The sequence below is a fragment of the Elephantulus edwardii genome, unplaced genomic scaffold, assembly GCF_000299155.1.
Source record: "Elephantulus edwardii isolate Elephantulus edwardi_28Jun2011 unplaced genomic scaffold, EleEdw1.0 scaffold00302, whole genome shotgun sequence".
NCBI lineage: Eukaryota > Metazoa > Chordata > Mammalia > Macroscelidea > Macroscelididae > Elephantulus > Elephantulus edwardii.
The window spans coordinates 584,035-598,670 of NW_006400052.1; the positions used below are offsets into that span (position 1 = coordinate 584,035).

Genomic DNA, 14,636 nt, shown 5'->3' on the forward strand with positions numbered 1-14,636 from the left:
TCACTATGAGTACTCAACTTAATGACACCTAACAACAACAAATGAATGGACTTATTTATTTTAATTAATTAGTTACTTTTGAAAGTGTTTACCAATCATATTTTTCCATATTGATTTTATTAAGTACAATCTTATTTATCTTTAAGAGATGACATGCTGGGTGAGCTGTTAGAGATTTACTATTAGGATAACTGAAATGTATTCTTCCATGATTTAGCCAAAGAAAAACTATACGTATGTACTCTGAGAAGAAATGGAATCCCAGAACACTTGATTGTTCTAGTGAGAAACCTATACTTGGACCAGGAGGCAGTCGTCAGAACAGAGCAAGGGAACACTGCATGGTTCAAAATTGGGAAGGGAGTACGCCAGGGATGCATCCTATCTCCATACCTTTCCTACCTATATGCAGAACAGATTATCCGGGAGGCTGGGTTCTATGAGGAGAAATGTGGGGTCAGGATTGGTGGACGATTTATCAACAATCTGTGTTATGCAGATGACACTACTCTGCTTACTGAAACTGAGGAGGACCTGAAGCACCTGCTGCAGAGGGTCAAGGACTGCAGCCTCCAGTATGGATTGAGGCTCAATGTCAAGAAGACAAAGATTCTCACCACTGGACGAATTGGCAGCATCAGGATGGATGGTGAAGAGATTGAGATTGTTCACAGCTTTAGCTTGCTTGGCTCCTCAGTCAACACTCTTGGCACCAGTAGCCAGGAAATTAAAAGGTGCATTGCCATGGGAAAGTCTGCTGTTAGGGACCTCTTCAAAGTACTGAAGAGCAATGGTGTCTCTAGGGAGACTACGGTGCATCTGATACAGGCCATGGTCTTCACAATCACTTGTTATGCATCAGAGAGTTGGACAATGACTAAGGGGTATAGAAGGAGAATTGATTGATGCCTTTGAGCTGTGGTGCTGGAGAGTATTGAATGTACCATGGACTGCCAAGAAAACAAACAGATTCGTCCTGGAAAGGGTTAAACCGGGCTGCTGCTCCTTGGAAGCAAGGATTCTGGGGCTTCGTCTGACATACTTTGAACATGTTGTGAGGAGAGACCGGTCCTTGGAGAAGGACATCATGCTTGGGAGGGTGGAGGGACAGCGCAGAAGGGGAAGGCCCTCTATGAGATGGATGATTCAGTGACTGGGATAATCGGGATGGGAGTGTCAGAGACAGTGCGATTGGCACAGCACGGAGCAGAGTTTAGGGCCGTTGTACATAGTGTCACTATGAGTCGCAGGCGACTCGATGGCACATAACAACACAACAATGTACTTAAAGGAAATAAAAAACCTTAAAGATTATTAAATCTAGGTAAGTGAATATTTGTTTCTTTGTTTTTCCTATGTGTTTGGTTTAAATTTTTTTTTCTTAGCATATAGGGTTTTTTGTGTGTGTTTGAATTTTTAACAAAAATTAATATGCTGTTTTTAAAAAGATCTGGTAGTCTAAAGGGAGCTCTGGAGGCTTAGTGGCAAGAAGCTGCGCTGCAATCTCAGAGGTACATGGTTCAAATCCACCTGATGCTCTGCTGGAGAAAGAAGGGCAATCTCCTCCAGTCAGATCGTATTTGATAGTACACACATAAAAAACAATAAAATTTTTTTTAAAAAAAACCTCAAACAAACCCAACTAGCCTCCCTAATAATACTCCCAAAGTGTGTGAGACAAAGACATATTTTGCCTCCCAGGAGCACTCAGGCTAAATTTGGGTTCCCATTTAACAATTATTCTATCAGTTGGTCAGTAATTCTAGCTAACACTTTTCACAATGTGACAACATTCTCATTAATAGCATAATGGATGATTTTATGTAATTAAATGGTTTTTTCATCTCCTTGTCCTGTCATCTTTGCTTTTGAGTAATTGTTGAGCATTTGGTTTCTTGTGAATGATTTGTTGAAGGTTATTCTTGACATTTTTTTTCATCATCATCATCAATATTATTTTAATAACGGCACATAACAACAACAACAACATAGTAATTTTTATTACTTTAAAACTTACAAAATGCTCATGAGAACCAATTCCCTCACCCCTTGTTAGAAACACTCACATGATGTTTTTTTTCTTTTTTTTTCTATAATTATATTTTATTAATTTTCATAAACATTTACAGAGATTTTGGGTTTCCATTCATTCACCGCTGCACCATTCTCTCTACCCTCCTCCCAGTTTGTTCTTGTCCAAATGCCACAGTGCTTGTCAAAGCCAGTTCTGATTAATCTTCTTTGTCAGTGTGTCCTTTGCCATTCCCTATCACTCCTCCCTGAGAGAGACTTCACCCTGAGTCATAAGGAAAAGGGGATGGCGTATTCTCTTAGCTACTTCCTGCTGAAAAGGGACGCTGTGGGTTTCAGGGTGAAGATCTTCTCTCACTACTCTAAAGGGCCCCTTTGGCAGTAGGAAACACATAGACTATTATGGAGATTGATTTTGGAATTTAGATGCACTCTTATTGATTGTGCTTGGCCGTACATGTTCATATCCTTGAAGATGTATCATGGGGGTGTTGCAACCTAGAAGACACCAATTTGACTAACAAGTTATAAGTACACACTCACATGATTTATTGGGCGAATTCATGTGATTGCTCTCACAACCGTTTTATGACCTAGGAAGAAAAGGATCAGATATTCCCTGTGGGTTGCTTCAGGTCATATCTATGAAGAACTCAAAGGAGTCACATGGTGATTAACCTCTATTTATTGTTCCCTAAGGAGGCCTGTTGTCTTTGTAGGTTAGGGGTTGGGCTACTCACTGAAGAGGGGGCAGTTTGAATCCACCAGTGACTTCGCAGAAAAAAAAATGGGCAGTCTCCTTCCATTAAGATTTGTAGCCTCAGAAATGTGGTCACCATGAATTAGAACTGATTTGGTGGCAATAGTTTGGTCTTCTGTTTTGTTTTTTTAAATTTTTGACATCAACAAGATAGATTGACAGAGTGACTACAACAATGGGTTTGAACATAACAGAGATCATGACGATGGTACAGGATAGGGCATGGTTTAGATCTATCGTTCTATGAGGCATTGTAAAAAGAGCAAAGGTCACGTGGGGACAGCCAAATCTGACCTTACTGACTTCACAAAGGGGAATTATTCCTGTCAACAGCATCAATAACACTAAACCAATTCCCATGAGTTCAGACATGTTCCTCCCCCCATGCTCTTATATCTTTTTGTAATCATCTTAACTCCAATCTTACTGCTTTACTGGGTCCAAAACAAAATGCTCAAAGATCACATAAGGCCCATATTAGAGAAGACAAAAGTTATAATCCAGATTAGTAGCAGAATACAGTCAAGATAGCTTCTGAAATGTACTCACGGACACCTCAGTCTTTTTTTTTTTAAATATTTTTTGTGTGCGTATACCGTCAAATCGGATCTGACTAGTACAGGGAGAGATTGTCCCTCCTTCTCCAGCAGAGCATCTGGTGGATTCGAACCATGCACCTCTGGGATTGCAGTGCAGCTTCTTGCCACTAGGCATCAGAGGGCCCTTAGACCACCAGATCTTTTTAAAAACAGCATATTAATTTTTGTTAAAATGAAATATTTTATATATGTTGTTTACCATCAAATCAGAACCGACCCATAGCAGACCCTCCGGTGGGTTTTCAGAGGGAGTTAATTGCAGGGGAGGAGATTGCCCATCCTTCTCCTGCCGAGCAGCTGTTGGTGGCCTCCAACTGCCTGCCTTTGGGATTGCAGTGCAGTTTCCTGCCACTAGGCCACCAGAGCTCGTGGCTCCTCAGTCTTGAGCCTCATGACTTTAGGCCCATTTTGCAAAGTTCTCAGTCCTGCCAATACTAGCTCACCCTGCCCTCAGTTGTTCAACAAATGTGAGCAAAGGCTCTTAGCTCCAGTTCTGATGTTTCAAGGTCAGTTTCAAGATCTCATTTCATGTCAGGTCTCTGGTTCTCTTCTTTGGCTGCTAGAATCCTCTTGTTTGCTCTTTCCTTGGCAGTAAAGTGTCTGCTGCTAGATCCATTCAACTTAATGGCAAAACTAGCCCATCTCCTTGTGGATTGGTGAGAGTAGCCAATCCCCTTGTGGCTAGGCTTACATGCCCTATTTGCATATCCCCTCTCACCCCCATGGCAAAGCCAAATTCAATAGCTAGGAAAATCATATTGAAAGGTAAACTCCACAGACATAGTCAACTAGATGGGCTCTAACAGCCACAATGTTGAAGATGCTTTTTGGTTTGTTTGGAGTGTGTGTGCATTTACTATGTGCTGGCATTATCATAGACAACAGGGGTATAATAATGAGTTTTTCATAGTCTCTCTATTTGAATGGAGATGGGGTAAATGAAGAAAATTATTATAATAACATTCATTAATTTAATCACAAATATCTGTGCACGGTGTGTCAGAGAGCTCAAGTGGTGCAATAGCTAAGCACCTTACTGCTAACCCAAAGGTTAGCAGTTCTAACCCAATAGCTCCTCTGTGTTGTTGTGGTATGCTGTTGAGTCAGAGTCAAGTCATAGGCAACCCTCCAGAGGGTTTTCAGAGGGAGTAAATTGCAAGCAAGAAGATTTCCCATTCTGTTCCCATGGAGTAGCTGATGGTGCCTTTGGGATTGCAGAGCAGTTTCTTACCACAGGCCACCAGAGCTTCCCCTAGCAGCTCTGTAGAAGATAATTGAGGCAGTTTGCTTCCTTTTGGTTAGCAACACAACACCCTATGGACTAAACCAATAGAATTCCTTATTGGCAATCTGCTTCCTTAGTGACCATAACCTTGGAAATTCTACTCTGTCTGACAGGGTCACTATGAATCAGAATAGATTTGGTGGCAATTTTGTGTTAGATACTGAAGGTACAGACTTAACTCTTTGGTACAAAGAAGTATTAGGGAAATCACATACTTTAAAAGGTGATATGAGCAGAGGAAAGGAAGAAAGCAGAGGAGGCAGCGAGAGATGAAATATGTGCAAGTTTAGATGGGCAGAGATGGTGTCAGGATGATGGAATTCTCTGAAGAGGTGATGTTTGAGCAGAGATCTATTAAGGTCTCTTTAGAGACCTAAAGAAGTGGCAGAGCTCTGAAACAGACTTGCTCGAGCAGATGGGAGAGTAGTGCAAAGGTCCGGAGGTGGCTACTGCTTGCTGTTTGCAGGGCAATAAGACCACTCACTGTAACTGTGCTATGAACTGCGATGTAGACTGGAGAAATGACCAGACCCCGAAGGACCTTTCAAGGAATCTTGGTGCCTTCTAACACTTGTTGCTGCTAACCAAAAAGTCAGTGGTTAGAATCCACGAGCTGCTCCACAGGAGAAAGATGTAACGGTCTCCTCCCATAAAGATCTCTATCTCTTTGGTTGCAGTGGAGTTGAAATTGACCCATAGCTGATGCATTTCCAAGGCTGTGGAGTTGAAATGGACTTATAGCTCCTTTGGGTTTCCAAGGCTATAAATCTTATGCGAAGTTATTGCTCATCATTCTCCTGATTAACTTCTGGTGGATTAAAATTTCCAGAGAGGTTTGACTATTGGGGGGGGACTCTGACATCAGAGATTCATCCCATAGAGAGCTTCAGAAACCTGATGGGGATTAGCCACTAAATGGACCAGCTGACCCAATGTTTGATTTGGGTACTATTGGGAATGGCATCTTGTTTGGTAAAGCTGAAAATGAGGGATAAGAAGGGGATGGATTGACACAGTGGCTGCAACAATGGGATTTAAGCAGAGTGGATATTGAGAGGATAGCACAGAACTGAGCAGGGTTTCACTTTTTCGTATACAGAGCTGAGTCAGAACCAATTAATAATACCTAAATAGAATCAAGAATAAAATCCTTTGATTTTTATCTGAGGGGAGAAGAAGGCCCAAGAAGATTACCCAATAGGGAAAATAATTTCTGCTTCTGCTTAGTGGCTGGGAGAAAATAAAATACCAAGGGACAAAGTGCAATGATGTCAGTCTGGAGACTAAGGTGTGCCTGATTCAGGCCATGGTCTTCACAATGACTTGGTATGCATCAGAGAGCTGGACAATGACTAAGGATGACAGAAGAATTGATGCCTTTGAAGTTGTGGTACTGGAGAAAAGTATTAAACATACCATGGTTCTCCAGGAGAACAAGTAGGTCTGTCTTGGAGAGGAGGAAAACAAATTTCTCCTTGGAGGCAAGGATTCTGAAGCTCCACCTCATATACTTTGGGTACATGGCCAGGAGGGACCAGTCCTTGGAGAAGGACATCATGCTTGGAAAAGTGGAGGGACAATGCAGGAGAGGAAGCCTCCGATATGATAGTAACTGGGGCAATGGGATTGGATGTGTCAGAGTCACTGAAACTGGCTTATTATAGGGCAGGATTCAGAGCTATTATACATAGGGTCGGGGACAACTAGATGGCATATGACAACAAAAAGGGATAATAGGCCTGGGGAGAGGTGTCTGTGGCCAGTTTGGTGCTAGAGGGCCACCCTGAGGTAGTGACATTGGAGATGAGACCAGAGAGAGGAGCCAGGAATTCAAGGTGCCTGGGGACTGGTGAAGAGCAGACTTGGTTGAAAGAAATGAAAGGAGAAGCGAAGCTAGCAAGCCATCGCAGAGGCCCGGGGTGGAGCTCCGCCAACTGGGCGGGCAACATGAGCGCCCCGCCCGGCCTCTGGGGAGGGCAGAGGCGCCGGGCAGGCTCCGGGTGGCGGATGGGCAGGTGGGAGGGACAGGGCCACTTTAGCCCCGCCTCCTCACCGCCACCGCAGGACCGAGGGGTAGAACTGCTTGGGGAACTTGGACTCTGCCCTGAGGGACACAGGCTCCCTGCACAGAGCCAGCCTTTCAACTTCCCTGAGCAATTCTATTAACAGGTGCTGGGCCTCTCTGAAGGAGCCCAGGTAGCGCAGTGGTTAAGCGATAGCCTGCAACAGAAAGGCAGGCAGTTCCAAAGCACTAGATGTCCTTCTGCCTGAGAAAGATACAATTTGCTTGTGGAGCGTGGCCTTGGAAATTCTAGGCCTAGGGGCAGAGCTCTGTCCTACAAGGTCTTCGAATGGAAGTCCATTTGATGGGTCTCAGTTTATTCAGCTGGAAAGTGGAGTTGCTAACCATAATGGCCTCACTTTGGTGAGAGCAAGCTACAGGATTCTCTTATCATTCTATTGTCCTCAGGACAGCCAAAAGAAAGCTAGGTAGGCTCACTGACTTCTTCTGCTCCACACCTTGACTCTTAAATTCACTCAGGTGTTAAGTTTTCAAAGGAAGTAAATCAGGGAAGGAGACTGACCATCTTTCTCCTTCAGCCTGGTGGGCAGTGGTGGCAGCACAGTTCCTTACCTTTAGGCCATCAGACCTCACTGAGATCTAAGTGAAACTCCTCTCTGTAAGGCACCTCCAAGCCCCTACCCAACTTGTTCTATCAGTGTCACCAGAACTCCTGAACTTTACCTTTTTCTTATGCTGTTCCTGCCAAACTGGCCTCCTCATTGTCCCATTCAAACACTAACCTCAGGGCCTTTGCACTGACTGCTCTCTTCAACTAGATTATTCATTCTCCTGATAGCCACCCTTTGGGTCTTCCTAAGCCATCCCGTCTAAAACCAACTCCTTCCTCACTGCTTGCTTAATTTTTCTAACAGTTGTGATCACCACCTGGAAGACTGTGTATTTTCCACATTAGTGTTTCTTTCAGCTTCTCTTGACTTCAGGTTCCCCCAAGTCAAGTGTGATCAGCAGCACCAACTTCTAAGAATTTCTAATCATGGGATGAATTACCAAGTTCCTCCCATTAGCCCAGTGAGGTTTATAAACTATAAGCAACACCACTTCTAAAATGGTTTGTTTTTTATTTGATAAAAAAAAAAAAAATTACAAATGGTAAAAAAAAACCAAAGCAGAGCCACCACAAAACCTGCCTTATCTTTTAAATAACATGCCATGAAGCAGTTTGATTTCCACTCTATTGCACATAGTCCAGCCTGGTTTCATGGATCAGGAGGCTGGTGGGACTGAGGAGACCAGCCCCTCTCACTCCCTGGAGGTGTAGGAGGCAGCACACAAAAAGGTGCATCCTGTGACTGGTCTAGCTTCATCTTCCCTGAGGCCCCAAGGTCACAGGGCGAAGTCAAGGTAGGGGAAAAACTGGGATGATGAAAATCGCGACTCCCTGAAACAGTCTCATTAAGGCATACAGAACAGATAAATTAATCCAGGAAGCCCTACCTTCACAGAAGGTTGGGTAACCAGACACACACACACATGCAAAATGGTCTGTGGAACCCTGAAATGGAGGGGCCCAGTCACTGCCTAGAGCTTGACAGAATCGCATCCAGGGTCCAGCCAACTGACGGTCAAGATGAGAAAGAGCCACCAACCTCACAAGGTTTTAGGTTCTGAGAATAATCTCCATGATATGATCTAGTTCATTCCATTCCCAAGACCCTGGGGTGCAGAAGAGGTTGTGAGGGGGCTCTGGGGTGTCCAGCACTGGCTCTTTCTCTACGGCTGATGTGTCAATGTCGAGAAAGAAGTCATCCACGCCACAGCCATCCAGGTACTGGGAATGCAGAGATTCTAGGAAGACTGTTTCAGGCTGGAACAGTGCTTCAGCCTGGGAATGTGGGGGAACCACTGGACTTGGAGGGTGCTCGACCTCATCCATGGAAGTCTCCAGTTTCCTGAGGATAGAGCCAATAGTAGCTGAGAGGGAGAAGTCCTCCTCGCCCAGGAAGAGGGGCTCTGGGGGCAGGGCAGGGGCAGGAGCTAGGCGAATAGAGGCCCGGAGCTGCTGCAGGGTGTTGTGAATGAGGACTTGACGCCGAAGGCTGGGTGCATGCAGGCCCAGGCTGTGCTGGACTTTATCTAGGGAGATCTGGAGAAGGGCTTGCTGATAGCTCTGCAGGCCTTCAGGGTCCCAGCAGCACTTCTCTTGCCCATCCTCCAAATCCCTGCGTTTCCTTTTCACGCCTCCCATCATCTTGATGGCCTGTGGAGAGAAAAGAAGGGCAAGTTAGACAGTGGGGATGGTTCCAATTCCACTTTCTCACTTCTATGACTGCTGATGATTCAATTATTTAACCTTAATTTCCTCTCTCTAAAATGGTGGTAGTATGAATCCCCCAGTTGAAACTGAATCCCACTTACTTGCCTATATGGTCTCACAAAAAGTGGATTTACCTCCCTGAGACTTCTCTCTCCATGTGCAAACTGAGGATCCCAACTCAAGTTTGAGGCTTAAAATGGTTCTTTCCGTCATAGCCATGTCTTCAAACATCACACACAAGACAGATGTAGAATATGAGAATCCTGTGTTTGAATTCTGCCTTTGTGAAAGTAGTGACCATGATGTTTGGGTCTCAGTTTCTTCTGTAAAATGAGGATTGTAAAAATATTTCTAATCACATTTACAAAGAGATCATACAAGTACTGTGCACTGGGCATAAACACACAGAAGTGCTTTAATGATCAGAGCTAATGGCCTTTATCCATTCATTAGTTTTGTACATTGAGTGCATACTAGACTTTTTTTTTAATCTATATGATGTATTTGCATACTTTTACAAATAAGACAAATTAAAACAGAAACATGTCCAGAATTTAACCTGATTAAATATTTAGTTCAGTCCTGAGCTTTTGATATTTAATACAATATAGATACAGCAATAGCAAAAAAAAAGATAAATTCTAAATTTATTTGATTTGCATGCTACAGAATTTCAGCTAAACTTTAATACATTTTAATAACTTGATCACAAAACCATATGAACAAATATAAATTTTAATATTATAAAAACTATTTTTAAAGGTAGAATTTATTCTGTACAGGGTAATAAGAATGTAATATTTAGTTCTCAACTTTGAATTACCAGTATATGATTTCAATTTTGTATATCAGAATCTACATGTTGCAGGTACAAAAAGAACATTGCTAATCAAATGAACAAAGTTTAGCATACTAGACTTTCTGAAACAGCTATTTGTATTTTTGCATCGGGATGGTATTTCCATCCATGCCCTTCTCCTTAACTCTCTGGGAACCTGCCCAAGAACAGGGAACAGGCCTCTCAACCCCTCCTCCTCGCCTTCTTTCCCTAAAGCGTGCCCCACAGGAAAACTTGCTAGAACTCAACTCACGCCAATCCCCGCCCTCCCCCACCCAAAAGAAGAAATCATGCAGACACGCCCAGTTTAGCCCAGAGACTTCTGGGCAATGTAGGCCTATAGCCGATAGGCACAAGGACCTACGTAGCGTATACTATAATCCCCAGAGGGCTCAGCTCGCCAGAGGGAAGAAGCTCCACCCTCGCCCAAGGCATGCGCATTAGGGTCAGAAGTCGGTGGGGGGAAGGGAATCCGGACGTCCAGCTGCCAAGCGCCAGCCGAGCCCCGTCCTTCCTTGCCTCTGGGCGGGTGGGTCTGAGCTCCCCTCCCGGAACACCCCTCCCCCACCCGACTACAGCACTGAAACTACTTTCTCCGGGTCTCTCCGACCCTAAAGATCCAGATCGTTCCCTAAACTCCCCACAGACTCAGAGACTCGAGGATCCAAAACACATCTCAAAAACTAGGAATGTTTTCCAATCTGCGCCTTTCGGGAGACTAGGGTTCTAATTTGGAGACCTTCCCCCCAACTTTTGCCCCAATGTTCAGATCCCCTGGACTTCACCTCCAAACTCCCAGCTCCGAGAAACGAACATCACTCTTTCGCAGCACTCTCTTCCCAGCCAGTGCGTCTGGGAAAACAAGATTTCTTTTCCTTCGTTCTTTCGCTTCTCCCAATGCGCAGAATCCCAATCTCTTACATTTCCTAATGCCATTCATGTTGCAGTTTTTCCCGAACTCAAATCGACCAGAAGATTGAAACTGCTCTAATCTCTAGATGTCATGTACCCAAAGTTCCTTCTCTTCAATTTCTCGCTTCTCCAAAGACCCCGCGACCCAAGTTCAAATTCACGTCAACGTAAAAATCCCGCCTCCTGTCTTGGATCTCGAACTCAGTCCCCTTGCCTTCAGATCTCTCAAACTATGCCAGCTTATTTTATTGAATCCTTCACACCCCCACCCAGACACTGCTTCCACAATTCCAGGGTCGCCCCTTCCACCTCCTCGGACCCAAGAGTAAGGAAGTCAAACTCACCTCAGCTGCCTTACTGTAAAGAGACTGTCTGTTGGTTGGAAGTGTGCAACGTTGGGCCTGACAACTGATGGGCTGGAGCCTAGCTAGCTCACCTACAGGGGGGACTCGTCATCTGGCCTCGAGCCCACCTAGCTCCGCCCCGGAGCCGATTCGCGATCTGCGATTGGCTGGAATTGTGGCCGCAGCGGGGCACCGATTGGCTGCGCGGAGTTAACGCCAAGGATTTTGACTCGCCAGAGGGCGGGGCTACACCTCCAGGGTGGAGGGTGAGAGTCGTTTTAAAAGACTTTCTAGATTTCATTTGCTCTTTACGCTCCAGGAACGTCAGAACTACTCGGAGATCCCTTTACTAGACTCCCAAGTAGAGGGAAAGGGGCTTACAAAGCCTTCACCCCACTTTCCAGAAGGCGGGCAGATGAAATCTCGGAGGCTTCGCCCCCGGAGTTCCGAGGGTAGACGACGTGAAGCGAGGCAAATGACGTAGTAGGAATTAACCAATAGGCTGACGCGGCCCTTGTTGCCATGGAAACCGTAGCCCTGCCCTCTCATTGCTTTAGCTCCCGCCTCCCTGGTTTTACAGGGTTTTACTCCCCCTTAATCGTCCATACTTCTTGGCACGCCCTCTGATTCTCCCTTCTGGAGCCCCCTTCTCGCTTTTCTTTCAGAATGGTGCCTTCGCTGCAGAAAATTCTTTCATGGTTCCCCCCTGCCCAATGATTAAGTCCAAACTCTACTTTTGCCACAAAACCCCTCGCAGTCTGGCCTAAGGAACTCCTCCTATGCTAAAATCCTGCCACACTGATTCAGTTTTTCTGAAGAGGCCTCCGCCATCACGAACACCGGAGTTTTTGGTTTTCTTATCCCCAGAGCCTGACAGCACTGCCAGGCACACAGCTAGTATTCGAAAATCAGAAGAAATGGCCCCGGGATCTTGAAACCGACTTCCTCGTTTTGAAGCCCCAATTGCTATCAGTCTGTGGAATCCAACTCTTAGGGATCTGACAGAACGAACAGAGTAGAACTGCCCTATAGGTTTCTCAGGCTGTCCTTTTTAGGTGTCCCATCTTTCTTCCGCACGGCGGCTACGGGGTTGGGAACATAGATCTTTGAATCGACCAGTAACCAGCTCTTAAACCATCGCCACCAGGTTCAGGTTCCTTCCTCTTTTCTGAAAATGTACCTTCGATTTTAGACTGATTCTCTTTACTCATCTGAAAGCTTCCTTCTCGGAGTCCTCCCTGATAACCTAGATTGAGTTTAGGTTCCACTCTGGGATTCCAGTTCCCTATGCTTCTGCTTTCCTCGCTCCTCTTCCCGGTTCTGCCTTCTCCAGGCTGTCCCGGTGGACTTTCCGAGGAAGTCCCGGAGCAACTCTCAGCATCGCCCAGCAAAGGGCTGGACACAGACATCCAGTGAAGCGTTTGTGTGTGTCGGGGGGTGCTAAATGATTATGTTGCAGCCGAGATTAGTGTTCTGGAAAACTGGAAGTGAGCTACCCTCACGACAAGAGACAAGGCTTCCCTGTCTAGAGGTGGAGGAAGGGGCTGTTTTCGCCATTCTGTCCTTGAGGAGGAAGGTTTAAGGCTCCTCAGACCAGTTCTTTCCGGTTGGAATCCGTCCGGCGAGTCACACTGTTGTCTGCAAACGCGGTATAGGACTGGAACGAATTTTTGTGCTGAGTGGGCAGTGGGTTGGAAGTAGTGGCAGGGGTGACTCTGCCAGAACCTGGAAAGGTGTCCTCAGGAACAAAGCTAGGGGACAATAGATTACAGGGAGGAACTTAGCTATGAAGGCAACAACATTCCCCCCTTCTCCTCCCAAACCTGTCCTTATTGTAATCTGTGGTATTATTCATGGACCCTGCTCTCCTCTCCCCCACTCCTGTTCATTCGGGCTCCTTCAAGCTGTCCTCTCCTCCCCACAACTCCTGTCTTCTGGAAGTCTCATCTTTATTCAGTAATCCCAGCCCCCAGTCTTGCCCCTTCTAGTCTTATCTCCCCACAGTAGCAACCAGAGTGGAAAACGCAATCCCTATTGTCTTCCCCCAACTCTGACTTCCATCCCACCTCCATCGCAAAAAAATCCCCCTCTGATTAAAGCTCCAGTTATTACAATGGCTTAATTTAGCCCTTTGGAGTGACCCCTTTCTACCTCTGAGTATACCCATTGTCATCCAGTTGATTCTGAGCGACCCCTATAGGGCAAAATAGAACTTTGCCTTAGGGTTCTCAGGGGCTCCCTGGAGGTATAAGAGGTTAAATTGTGATCTTTTGGCCTAAAGGTGCACAAAAAGAATACATCTGTTCTTCAGGGAATTACGACCTTAGAGGCAAGGAGAATGAAACTGTATCACATACTTTGGGCACTTTTTTCAGGAAGGCCTGGTCCTTGGAAAAAGATGGGATAATGATGGGAAAGGGAGAGGGGTCAGGGGGAAAAAAGGGAGACCTTCGACAAGATAGTTCGACACAATGACTGCAGCAATGGGCTTGAGTATAGTAGAGATTGTGAAGATGGAGCAAGATAGGTAAGGGTCATTCATGGCGTTGCTAAGAATCATAGCTGACTCCATCACACCTAACAAGAACAACCCGAAGGTTGACAGTTTCAATCTACCAGTAGTTTCACTCCATGGGACAAAGATGAGGCAGTCTCCTTCTGTCACAGTCTCAGAAAACTAGTAGGTCACCATGTGTCAGAATTCACTCCAAGGCAGCAGTTTTGCTTTGGTTTGTAATGTTAGGGACACAGACTGACAGTTTTTCTTCTGATGGTATTCAAACTGCCATTCTTTCGTATGGCAGCCAGATGCTTAACCACTGCACCATCAGGACTCTGTGTCTCAACTTTAGGGGACAGATATTAGGTCTTCATGTTTTTCTCTGTCCCCACCCACAATCCAGTCTTTCTTTGCTCCTTTTCCTGGAATTTAATCTGCCCTAAAACCATCGCTGGGCTCAATATAACCAAACCTTTGTCTTTAGGTCAGGCATTAATGCTTCCATCTCATTTTGCTCCTCAGGGGACTTCTCTGTGGAAGATTTGGGGTCACTCTATTAGCACTCTGGTCTCTCTACATCAGCAGGGTTGTCTCCTCCACTTGACCATGAGAGCCATAAATGGGCTCACCACCATCTTGTTCACCACTGGCTCACCAGAATATGGTCAAACCAAACCAACCAACCCCCCCCCAAACCAGTTGCCCAGAGTAATTTCTGACTCATGGCAATACCACCTTGGCATAGCAGAGTCTTTTAAAAATGGCTTTCCAAGCCCAATGCCCTTGACTTTGCCACTTGCTTGAGCAGGTACAAATACAATGTGTTAGTCTATCCAGCAGTTTCGCCATTCCACTAGCTTTGTATTGAGCTGATTCAGAGGCAGAAATGAGGGGAATCTCAATATTTTTTAATCACTTTTTTTTTTAATGTGTGTACCGTCAAATGAGATCTGATTGGTACAGGAGAAGATTGTCCCTCCTTCAGCAGAGCATCTGGTGGATTCGAACCTCACATCTCCGGTATTGC

General features: G+C 45.3%; 1 protein-coding gene across 1 annotated transcript; it reads right to left on the reverse strand.

Moving 5' to 3' along the window:
- Positions 1-8,358: 8,358 nt before the first annotated feature.
- On the reverse strand, positions 8,359-8,949 carry SERTAD3 (SERTA domain containing 3). Its single transcript, XM_006900947.1, has one exon. The coding sequence runs from the start codon at positions 8,947-8,949 to the stop codon at positions 8,359-8,361; it is 591 nt and encodes a 196-aa protein (XP_006901009.1).
- Between the last annotated feature and the right edge of the window lie 5,687 nt (positions 8,950-14,636).